The sequence below is a fragment of the Arachis ipaensis genome, chromosome B01, assembly GCF_000816755.2.
Source record: "Arachis ipaensis cultivar K30076 chromosome B01, Araip1.1, whole genome shotgun sequence".
NCBI lineage: Eukaryota > Viridiplantae > Streptophyta > Magnoliopsida > Fabales > Fabaceae > Arachis > Arachis ipaensis.
In genome coordinates this window covers 23,191,517-23,204,122 of record NC_029785.2, presented here as the reverse complement: position 1 = coordinate 23,204,122, position 12,606 = coordinate 23,191,517, and the positions used below count along the sequence as shown (strand labels likewise).

At 35.5% G+C, this 12,606-nt stretch overlaps 1 protein-coding gene and 2 long non-coding RNA genes across 3 annotated transcripts in view; 1 reads left to right on the top strand and 2 right to left on the bottom strand.

Annotated features, from left to right (window-relative positions):
• On the bottom strand, nt 2,577-4,329 carry LOC107617262. The gene is made up of 3 exons (XM_016319006.2): nt 4,326-4,329; nt 4,131-4,238; nt 2,577-3,096 (listed from the first exon to the last, which is right to left on the bottom strand). The coding sequence occupies exons 1-3, from the start codon at nt 4,326-4,328 to the stop codon at nt 2,647-2,649; spliced, it is 561 nt and encodes a 186-aa protein (XP_016174492.1). The 5' UTR covers nt 4,329; the 3' UTR covers nt 2,577-2,646.
• On the bottom strand, nt 5,787-7,991 carry LOC107617254. Its single transcript, XR_001614879.2, has 3 exons — nt 7,867-7,991; nt 7,252-7,739; nt 5,787-5,829 (listed from the first exon to the last, which is right to left on the bottom strand). It is a non-coding gene; the product is annotated as an uncharacterized LOC107617254 (long non-coding RNA).
• Nucleotides 8,084-12,606, top strand: part of LOC110270267 — a 13,718-nt gene continuing 9,195 nt past the window's right edge. Inside the window, exon 1 of the long non-coding RNA XR_002359611.1 lies at nt 8,084-8,328. This is a non-coding gene — a long non-coding RNA (uncharacterized LOC110270267). The remainder of the gene's footprint in view (nt 8,329-12,606) is intronic.

Below are 12,606 nucleotides of genomic sequence, written 5' to 3'. Positions count from 1 at the left end.
AAGAGAGAGAGAGAGAGAGAGAGAGAGAGAGAGAGAGAGGGACGGTGAGAAGAGAGAAGAGAAGGGTTTGGGGTTTTACTATTCACCCAAACCTTATTTTGATCATAACCTGAGCTACGGAGCTCCGCTTGACGAGTCGTTTACAGCCACACGTTGCTCTCTCCGAGCCCGTCATTTCTAACCAAGTTTTGTTGGTAATAAAATCTTTCTCTAGCTCCAATTTTCTACCATAACCCAAAAATGGAAAATGGCTTTGGATTTTTGAGTTTCTTTGTGTTTTTGTTTGTTTAGGGGTGATCTAGCATTAGAATGTTATTGGGTTTTGTCCCTAATCTCATTGGGTAAGGTAAGGTCTCACTAAACCCTTGTGTTTAGTTATTTTTGTGAACCCTAGGTTTTATGTTGATATGTTGTATGATGTTAGATTGAGGTTTGATGTTTGATGGAGTGAGCTTGATGGTTTTGGAGCCTTGAGTTTGAGCTTGGTATTTTGAGTTGCGTGGGAATCGGCCAAGGTATGGTTTTGGTTTCTTTTATGTAATATGTAGTGTTTCGTGAAACTTAAGCTAGTTGACCTTAAGATAGGATTGAATGTTTGGTTGTATGTTTAATTGTGTGTGAAATTGATGTTTGAAGATAATCTGTAGGGTGATAATGATATAGAGTTTTGGGATGTGGGATATATGATATTATTTATGTTGCTTGTTGATTTTTAATGACTATAGAGGTTGATGATGAAGGTTGTGATTTATTGTTGTTGATGAGGGTTTGTTGATATTGTTGATGATTAACGATTTTGATGGTGTGGAATTGGTGAAATTGGGACACTATTGATGGTTGAGTTGAGAAATGATTACTATGGACTTTTGTGTGGTTTTGGATATTGTTTGGGTTGTGAGTAACTAGGTTTGAATTGAGAGTTTTGGTAAATTTGAGGTTTAAAGGTTTTTGGTAAAAACGGATTTTTGGTCAACTTTGGTGGTTCATATCTTGAGATACAGTCTTTGAAAATTATTTAATTTCATATTAAATTAAAGATAATTCAAAGAACTTTAAAACGGTATAGATTTTGTATAAATCGGAATTTTGTAGAAAAAGATATGAACATTGAAAGTTTGGGTTAAAAATCTAATTTCTGTTATGTTGCAAAAAATTTGAAAAATCTGTCATGTGTGCCCACGCACACCTTTGTGCATACGCACAGAACAGAGTGTGTGTTTCAAGTTGTGCGTATGCACAACTCATGCGTATGCACAGGTTGGAAAAGCCTTCTGGTGTGTGCGTACACACACAACTCTGTGCGTATGCACAAGCCCTGTTTTTCACCTAAAACCCTGTTTTTAACTATTTTACCTTCTCGGCAAGCTTGTAAACATTTGTAACACTTATTTAAAACATTTTTGTTAGTATTTAGACTTTGAATCAAGGGAGAAAATAATAAGTGAATTAAAGGGGGTATTTTTGGTTATGAGTTTAGAAGACGGTGATTTAGGCTTGGGAAGTTCTGTGGATGGAATAACTAAAGTGTCTGGGAGGAGTGTTAAGGTGACCATGACTTGAGAAATATGAATGATCATGGTTAATGGAATGAGTATGCATGGAAGTGTGCTATGAGCAGTGGTCTCTGAGATGGGTTATGTGATTGTGATATTGTGATATGCTTTATTCTCCGTCGTAGGGGCTGTGGCAGTCTCCTGCCTACATTCGGATGTGAGGGTTGAAGCAGGGCTTCCCACTCACATTTTTCTCTGAAAGGAGAAGGTGGTAGGGCACTTATCCCTCCGAAATATTCCTCATGAATATGCGTTTTCTCTCTAGTTGCAAGGTGGTAGGGCATTAACCCATGAAATCATGCGGCATCCAGAGGAAGGTGGTAGGGCACTCTCTATCGGAACGTTTCCCTCTGAAAGAAGAATGTGGTAGAGCCACAACTAGAAAATGGATAAATACAGACAGATTTACAGACAGATTTAGTCTTTATTACAGACGGATTTTTGGTTACCGACGAAATTACCGACGGATTTTGTCCCTCTGTAAAAGTCCCGTCGGAAATTATTTACCGACGGATTTTTTTTTCCGTCGGAAAATTACCGACGAATTTTTATGATTTACCGACAGATTTTCCCTTTGTAAATTCTCCCTCCATTTCCTGAAGACAATAAACTTACAAACGGATTTTCCGTCTGTAATTACAGGCGGATTTTCAGACGAATTTTCCGTCTGTAATTACAGACGGATTTTCCGACGGATTTTTCGTCTGTAATTACAGACGGATTTTCCGACAGATTTTTCGTCTGTAATTTAAACTTTGGAAAATCATGATTACAGACAGAAAATCCATCTGTAAATCCGTCTGTAAGGTAAAATAGATTTTTTTTTTACTTTTTCTAATTACAAAATAAACTTGTTTTCATACAAAATAAATATAAATTTAATACAAATTTTTATCTAATTTATATTTGAATATTTATAATATTTCAAAACATAAACAAAATGTATTGATCATCAACTATAAAACTATCAGCTATAGTCTTCAGTGTCATCTTCATCCCCATCATCATCATAGCCCCCATCCGAAGACATTGAGGGTGGCGGCGGTGGCGGTGGTAGTGGAACTGCACTAGAACTACTTGACGCTCTAACCTTCTAATAATAGCTAACATAAGCCTCATTCCATCTCTTCTGTTTCAGCTTTTCCTTCTTGGCCTTTCCAATTGCCCGTTCCAACTTTTCTAATTTCTTTTGAGTCTTTTCCAAAGGAGCCAAGCGTGTATCTAACAACTTACTAATACGCTCATCTGTTTGTTGAGTAACACGCTGAAAAAGCTCTTCATTGAGATTATGAATCTGTTCTCGCAAATCAGGAACAGAATTTTGATTTCTTGGTGCTCTTCCAGATACAGAATTGGCAGAAGTGGTTCCAGACTTGATAGAGCTAGAAAAGAATGACCCTTTTCTGTAAACTCGATTCTTCTTTTTCCCACCACACACTTCCTCCCAAATCAAGTCTTCATCAATTGGTTGTAGCTCCATTCCCTGTGCTTGAGCCTCGGCATGTTGAGCCTGAACTTCTGCCAACTTTTTTATAAACTTCTCCTGTTGCACAATGATTATATCAATTATATTATTATTATTAAGACAAATAGCCATGCATATTACTTAATATAAAACTTTTAGATTTTGCACAAAACTTTTCTAATCAAATTGTATATATTTAAATTCAAACAATAGAAAACTCCAATAATAGTCACAAGCAAAAATGAGGCTGAATTTTCACAAGAAATCTTCACAAACATCCATGATCTTATATAACAAACAGCAAGAACAGTTTAATAGTCCCAAGAATATTGAGCTAAATATTAGTATCAACATTCTTTATGATATGCTAAAAGCAAAAACAAGATTAATACTACATGATGAAGGAGATTCTGATAATAGGAAGGGGAGACATGAACACTACATGTTATTCGTGGACACACTTAAAAATTACTCTACTGCTACTAATCTGCTCATCAGTATGTTTTCTTATTCTCAACAAACTTATCTGTCACATATTAAACCATTCTTCATATCACAAAATGTGGATCTTAACTTTGCAAAGATGAGTAATTTAATCCATGTTGCACAGTTCCAACCTCATGATTTTGAGACAATCTCTGAAGAAGCATGGATTATATTATATACACATTAGGTGATGAGTAATGGGGACATGCCAGATAATAAACTTCAGAGTTTCAAAAACCATTTCACTTTGAATAATTTGATGCAAAAGTTTCACATGTTAGGCAGAGATGGGACAAGCTTACCATATTCCAAGAGAATAATGCATGCTTCACATGCTTTCTACACAAGATTAAGATTGGTGAACTGTATTATCTCTTAAGTTGGTCTATGGAATCAAATTGTGAATAATTGAATAGACCCTATATAAGGAGATGTGTCAAAGGGCTTAGACTACAGAAACTTGGAAGAAAAGAAACCAACTATAAAATCACAAAGCACAAAGCTGAATAATAATAATAATAATGTTGAACATAGTTAGGACCACTAAATACAGTAATGTTAATGCCAGACAGCTAGAAATTAGTTAATAATTTTGACATAGGAGGAGTATTTATGCTATATCTCACATGAGTGTCTTGAGAGCGCTTGTCCACCCATTTAGACTTGTCACTTTTAAGTGTGTGGGTTTCTTTGAAGACCTCCTCGTGGGTTGGTGTACGGCCCAACTGCTTCTTCTGTTCCACATAAAATACAAAATAAGAAAAACTTTACATAAATAGATGTCTATTAAATAAGATCTAAAGCCACTTAAATTATGTTACCATCCTCTCTGAATTACAATTACGGGCCAACAAGAATAAGGCTTGCTAAATTGGATATTTGGGGTAAACCCATCAGAGCAAAGACCTAACCTAATGTTTCTAGGCTCCAAAGCAAAATCAGAGTGAATACGATCAAAGCTTTTCCATGCCTTCCCATGTGACGGATGGGTCATCACGCCATCATCACGTTGGTTTTTTATATGCCACGTCATGTGCGGAGCTGAACTCATTGACGCATAAAGCCTTCGAAGTCTAGGGATTAAGGGTAAGTAGTGCATCCATCTGACAGGAACTCTCTTGGACTTACAACCACCATCGGAAATAGGCTTGAATCTAGGTGCTTCACAAAACTTGCAACTAGTTAGAGCAGCATCGTCTTTTCGATACAACATGCAATTGTTTGAGCAACAATCTATTTTGATTGCCTTCAATCCAAGCTTTTGCACTAACTTCTTAGCCTCATAGTAATCCCTAGGTATGGCACTACCCTCAGGAGCAATTTCCCTAATTAAGGTGGCCTACTGCTTAAATGACTCCTGTGATTGGTTTCCCTCGGCCTTAATGCATAGCATTCTAACAGCTATCGATAGTTGAGAGTGCACACAACCTTCCCACAAAGGCTTTTGAGCTGCCTCAAGAAGATCAAAAAAGTTTTTAGCCTCTACATGAGGATCTTCTGGACCAGCAGAATCGAAAATCATTTCATGATACCTTCTGGAGTTGTCTTCCCAGCTAATGTCATACATATCACATTCTTCCATATTTGCACCACTTCCTGAACCACCTTCCCCACAATTATTGAATCCCGTCTGATTAATCCCTATGTCGTCAATCTCTCCATGTTCTGTCCAAATCCAATAATTTGGCATAAACCCCTTTTCCCACAAATGCATCTTAATAATGTTCAGCTCTTTATAATTTGTGCATCTACACTTGACGCATGGGCATCTACACTTTCCTTCCGACTTCACAACATCTAACTTACTAATTGTTTCTATAAACTCCTCTACCTTGTCATAAAACTCATGTTTAATACCCCCTCTTGTTGGATTCAACCTATCATACATCCACACTCGATGGTGCCAAGACATTTCTTACGAATTCGATATTTTTAGTACCTATAAATCATCCAACACAAGCAACATTTCATCTATCATACAACATCCTATCAATATTTAATCATATCAATATTTTCAATGTAATACAAGCAACAACACAACACAAGTATTGGCATTCATGGATATCTCATTCTGGTAGGTGAACATAGATTTTGATCTTTCATCTCGTCAAACAGTATTAGTTAAGCATGTCAGAAATATTAACGGCCACCAAATTCATATGAAAACAGTAAGTAGTAGTGAAAAGAGAGAGAGATGGAAGAACACATAGCATGCAGCAGTGAATTTGCAGGTGTTAATATAATCTCCCTTTCCAAATTTATAACACAAGAATTGCACTAACGTTAACTCCAAGCAAAAAGTTGAAAGGATTGGACCAAAAATCTCTGAGCGAACACAAATATGAGAACACAAAATGTTAGATGGACTTGATAACAGGGTAGAACCTGAAACAGGGTAGAACCTGAAACAGGGTAGCGAATATACATTAATTTATGTAGTGAAGGGAGAAGAGATATATATGTAGGAAAGAGATATATATGTAGTGAAGGGAGAAGAGATTTAATTATATCTATGCAGAAAACCCATCTCACTTTGGGTGTTTGGCTTTGTGTTTCAATTGTATAAACTAAGTTCTGCCTATCAGCTGAGTAAATTTGAGGATCCAAACAACATTTTAGAACAAACAAACAAAACCTCATTTATTGAAGATATGGCAGTAACAAAAACCAAAGAAAACCTGTCAGGACACAGTTAAAGGAAAAAAGCTAAAGACAAGATGGTACAAATTACTCAACTGATTATGGAGCACCCAACTTTCATATGATGAAGCAAAACATGAGATTGTTGACATGAAAATGCAGAAAATTGCTATTATCAAACCAGGCCTCTTTAATTCATTATGTTAAAGCATTAGCCATACATATTTGCCATATTTATAATATCTTCTGAAGCTTATTTACAAGCTAGTGAAACACTTCAATGGTGAAAAAGAACAATCAAGTGTACTGACATTATACCATTCTCGTCATTTATAAATTATAGAAGGAATTCCGAAAATAAACAATGTAATCCAAGTGTCCAGTTATTTAATAATTGCTTCCAAACAACTGCAATTCTAGATCCAATGAATTGAATATTCAAAGCATGCCTATACCTGGAAACTTTTATTCAGTTCTACGTTAATGTAATTGAAACAAGAAATCAACCCATATAAAAATTGATCATTGAATAAATGAAACTCCAAATATATTGTAAAAACAGAATTTAATAAAAAAAGCTAAAACAATAAAGTTTTCCTCTATATATTGTATCCAGCATGTCGTTGCATGATAATAGATGCTCTTTAATAATATAATTGAATGATTACATTGAATAATGATATTTTATCATTCATTGTTGGCAAGATGCTTCAATATATTATTAGACTAACACAATTTTCTGAATTCAAATAAAAATGGCATGTATATTTCCTAATGGACCACCACGTTACAGGTACAAGAAAGGAATAAGCGACAACAAAAGTTCCCCAACTGAGAAATGAAAGGAGAGACCGCCACCTACAACACCACGCTGTCCTCTTCTCTCAGACAAATTAATCTTCTAGTTGTCTTTTCAATCAAATACTTCTACTTATTTCTCTTATCATTTTCAAATTCATTTCAATTAATGACTTCATTCAATTAATGACTTCTTTTCAATCAACTACTCTCTCTATTCCAGTGATGGCAAGGACCAGAGGGACAAAGACACAACATCACCAAATTATTTAGAAAGGATTCATCCAATTGAAGGAAATGGACACTTACAGTCGAGGAACCTTCCAAGTGAGGGAGAGCTAACAGCTTCAACAAGTGCAGAAGACAACCTCGAGAACCGGATGGTTGATCTTACAAGCTATATAGTGGAATCTTCTACTAATATTAGTGGCTCAAAAGATGGATCAACAACATCAGAATCAACTTGTGACTATGTCAACCCTGCCAAAAATATATATATATAGGCACATCAGCGTTGAGAGACACAAAGCCATGGCTCATTCTTTGAATCCAAAGCAAGCTCAACCTATAGAGACCCCAAATCACAGAATAAGTTGAGACCCCAAACCAAGCATGGAAGAGATTAGGGATGAAGTTGAGAGAGGGAATTCCAGATCAACAAGGATGTGAGTCCACGTTCAGTAAAACGATGAATTCGTTCATCTCATGGAAGGAAAAAGTTGAAAACACGTTTGACGGTATGATCTTGCTTGACTTGGATTAAAAAATAGAGTAAACGAAGAAAAATCACATCATCTCTGATTAAAAAATAAGAGGAATTAGAACACAAACCATGGAAGTAATTGACTCAGATTAAAAAATTGAGTAAACGGAGAAACATCACATCATCATCTGATAAAAAATAAGAGAAATTAGATCACAAACCATGGAAGTAACCGCGTTTGGGGTCGGGACCTTTTACCTCAACCCCCATTGATTCGGTCATTTCTGATATCTTCCAGAGCACACTCCACAGTTTTTCAGTTTTTCAGATTGATGATAATGAAATCTGTGCAGCTGGAATCCTACACCAAATGGTACAAATAACATAACATAAATAAATACAAACGAATAGAAAAGTTAGAGTTTGCAATCTACCAGCTGCGCGAAGGGAATCTGACAAATAAAGTGCTGATCTGGAACAAAAAGAAGCTCGGAATCTGTCGGCGACGGATCTTCTACGGTGGCAGTGGAGGCTGTGTCTGTGTAGGGGCTGTGGTGGCTGCGCCGCTGAGGGGCTGCGAGGCTGTGGGGGCTGCGGGGAGCTGTGAGGGCTGATGCGGGGGCTGCGTGGCTGCAGTGGCGGCAAAGACTGCGGTGGCTGTGGGCGGCGGGGTGCAGGGCGAAGTGAATGGCGAGTGAATGGAGTGAATGGTGTGAATGGCGAGTGAATGGGTTAATCTTCAACTAGGGTTTTTAATATTTTCGACGGATTTCATTTAAATTACAGACGGATTTTTTGTCTGTAATAATTTAATAAAACGCGTATTTTGTCTGCTTAATTATAGACGGAAAATCCGTCTGTAACCATTCAGCAAAAAAAAATTAATTTTTCCGACGGAATTATAGACGGATTCTCTTTTCCGTCTGTAATTTATGCTAATCTATTTTTTTTGTTTTCCGAAAAAAAAATCCCTCTGAAATTCCGTCTGTATTTCAGTGGGATAAAATCCGTCGGAATATATCCGTCTGTAATAACTAGTTTTCTAGTAGTGAGCACTCATCCCTCGAAATTATTCCTCCTGAGTATGCGCAACAGGGAGACTAATCCGGGAGTTGCCAACCGGATTTTATGTCGGGTTTGGCAGTATGCATTCATTATATGCATCTCATATGTATTTGTTTGCTTTGATTACTTACAGTTTGCCTAAATGTATGATATGCCTACTTGCTTCTTGAATTACTTGCTATACATGAATATTACTTGTGTAGTACTTATTGGCGTATACTTGTGATTGTATGGTGCCGAGGAGGTTAGGTAGGCGGTGGCGATGGGATCACGTGGAGGGTAGGTTGGCGAAGGCTGTGGAATACAGCGGTGTATTTGGTATTAGTTATAAATCTCCTAAGTTTAGATAACCCTGTTTATGGTTTATGGTTTAATTTATTTATTTTGTTAAGCTTAAACAAGTGTATCGATGTGAAGTTCTAGGATTGCCTTTGGCATCCCGGAACCTTATATCTTACATATTGGGCACTGTTACCATATTGAGAATCTCAGGTTCTCATACTATATGTTGTTGTTGTTTTTCAGATGTAGGTTGCAACCCACCTCGGCGAGTTTGCGGATATGGTGACAGAGTGGGGGATGATCTTTCTTATGCTTTATTTTATTTTACTTTTGTTATAGTTACTCTCTCATCCTTCGTATTTTTATAACTTTGTTGTTGCCTTAGAGGCTTTATTTCTAAAAACTTTGAAAGATAGGTTGTTGTTGTTTTAAAACTTCAAAACTATGTTGTATTCAGTTTGACTAGCCGGCCTAAACTCCGCAGGCTGGGACTAGTCCTCTTTTTGGTATATCATATAGTTACTCTCTCATCCTTTGTATTTTTATAACTTTGTTACCTTAGAGGCTTTATTTTTGAAAACTTTGAGAGATACGTTGTTGCTGTTTTAAAACTTCAAAACTCTGTTGTATTCAGTTTGACTAGCCGGCCTAAACTCCGCAGGCTGTAACTAGTCCTCTTTTTGTATATCATACTTATATATATCTTGTTTACTTTAATTATTATTACCTTGTGTATCCTGGAGCTATTGACAAGGTTCTATATTTATTATGTTTTGTTTTGTCCATGCCTACGCGTTTAGTATCCTGTGTGAACGTTTCGCGTATTGTAATTCCGCTTTAAGCGACTTTGAGTTTTACTCCTTCATCGGGCTTCTAGTTATATAAATTCTTGGATATATATTATATATTATAAGCTTTAGAGCTGTCGTGACAATTTGTTATCTTCTGCTTTATGGCTAGAGATAAAGCTTAGGGTAATGGAGTGTTACATCCCTCCCCCACTGAATACTAATATTATAGGGTGAAAATGGGTCTTCATAATAAAGAAGAACCCTGATGGGACTAGGGAGTGGATCCTCTCCAGTGGAAAAAAACTGGATGGTATCCAGTGGAAGATCTCACCCGTCATTGCATTCTCTCTCACATTTATTTCTGGTCCCACTTGTAGAATTAAAGGTGGGAGATTATACTTTATTCTCTCCAGTGACAAAAAAAATGGAGAGGATCCATTTCCGATGGGACTACAAACAGATTTAAAGCTTACTTGGTGGCCAAGGGTTCCACCAAGCTGGAGGATTTGACTTCAAAGAAGTCTTCAACCCTGTTATAAGACCTACAATAATTCAAATAGTTCTCTATATAGCCTTGTCTAGGAACTGGACTCTTCGACAGTTTCATTTTAATAACGCTTTCCTGAATAGGGAGCCACATCAAGATATTTACATGACACAACCTGAGATTTAAACAAGGATCTTCTAAGTTGGTGTGCAATCTAAATAAAAGCATTTATGGATTAAAACAAGCACCACATGAATGGTTTATAAAATTAAATAAAACCCTTTTTTCTTTTGATTTTAGATCAACTAAATCTGATACTTCTCTCTTTGTTAGACATGATTCTACTTGCATTATTTTTTTATTATGCTATGTTGATGACATTATATTGACTAGAAGTGACCCCACTGCTGTTTCTAACATGATTCGACAGCTTCATAGTGTTTTCTCATTAAAAGACCTTGGCAATTTACACTATTTTCTGGGTGTAGAATTTCATGAAACTAAAGATAGACAACTCCACTTATTCCAAACTAGATACATTACTAATCTATTGTCAAAGGTTGGCATGACTGGGGCAGCCCCAATGCAACCCCCATGGTTTCCTCACTACAACTACTTGCTTCTAGATCTGAAGATTTTGATGATTCTACCCTGTACAGATCAATGGTTGGGGCCTTACGATATGTTACCATAACCAGGCCTGAGCTATCATTTTTTGTCTACAAAGTTAGCTAGTACATGCAAAATCCCCTATTATCGCACTGGAAAGCAGTAAAACGCATAATGCATTATCTACAAGGAACCAAGGATCATGGTTTAATATTCAACAGGTATAATGACTTTTGAATCTTTGGTTTCTTGGACTCAGATTGGGCTGCGGACCTAGATGATTGTAAGTTAGTTTCGGGTTATTGTATTTATCTTGATACTAACTTGGTTTCTTGGTATTGTAGGAAACAAGTCACTATATCAAGGTCCTCTACGGAAGCAGAAGCTGCTTGTGAGGGAGAAATTTACTGGGTCAAAAATTTGCTTCTGAAACTGAATGTTGAACTAAGGACAGCACCTACAATTCTTTGTGATAACATGAGCATTGTTCTTTTAGCGACTAACCCGGTGCTACACGACAAGAACAAGCATTTTCAGCTTAGCATTCAAGTCATTCGAGACAATCTTAGTTGGAAGCTTCTTCATGTAGTGCACGTCCCTAGCAGTGAACGAATTGCCGATATACTAACGAAACATCTAACTTCAGCCACTTTTGAAAGACTAAAGAACAAATTCAGAATGATTCCTAATCCAATCTTGAGTTTGAAGGGGTGAAAAGGATAGTGGGTAGTTAGAGTCTGTTATTACTGATAGCTAGGCTTGGCAGTTAGATTATTGGTGGTTAGGCTTGGATTTGCTAAGATGTGTTCTGGTGTATGTAGGTGTAGTATGTTTCCTTATCTGGTGTATATAAAAGGCACCTGAGAGTCTGAAACTCTCATTATGATGTATCTTTATCAATTCTCTTCTATACATGTATTTCACTCTACTTTCAATTGACTAGTTTTTTAAATCTCTATTCAGTATTCACTATTTTATTAGAGATTCGTTCAGCTGCTAATAATAACTATATAAAATAATAATAATAATTAATAACAACATTATTTCATAATTAATATCATTATACATCCATTGTTTTATACAAGAGATAATTATTTTTTTAACCAAATTAATCTGTATTTATTACATTCAATTAAAATAAATAACTGATCATCTATTTAATGCACCTTATAAATTAATGAATCAAAATAGCTATTATAATTAGCTGATATAATGAATTACAATTAATTGATTGATATAAATTATATTAAATTGTATGATATTTAAATATTTAATCAAATTAATTAGTTAATATAATTAATTTATCGTAATGAATTGTATTTAATGAGTTAAAAGAAATAAATCAAAAAACACTTTTAAAAACATGACACGTCAATTTTATTATTAAGTGTAGAAATCTAATTTTTATATAATAGAATAGATAATGAAGACAAAATTCACACTATCTAACAAAAATATTAAAAGTAACTCCTTATAAAAAGAAGTGACAAAATCGACTTAAAAATATGTATAAATAATTATAACAACAAATAATAATAATATATTTGATGTTCATAATAAAGTAAACTATAGTTTACATATCCATTTCAAGTTTTAGAAAAATTAATGAAAGTAATTTTTTTTTTCTTTTTTCATTATTCTTGTTGTTGTGTTGAGTTTCGAGAGTGCAGTAAAAGAATGAAACTTTTTACTAATAATGAATTAGTGATTTACAATAATAAATTTTT

Bases quoted from the DNA above. Each gene is read 5' to 3' on its own strand.
- LOC107617262 (XM_016319006.2), bottom strand. The intron at 3,097-4,130 runs GTGAGATATAGC...ATTGTGCAACAG, and splicing joins AGCGCTCTCAAGACACTCAT to GAGAAGTTTATAAAAAAGTT.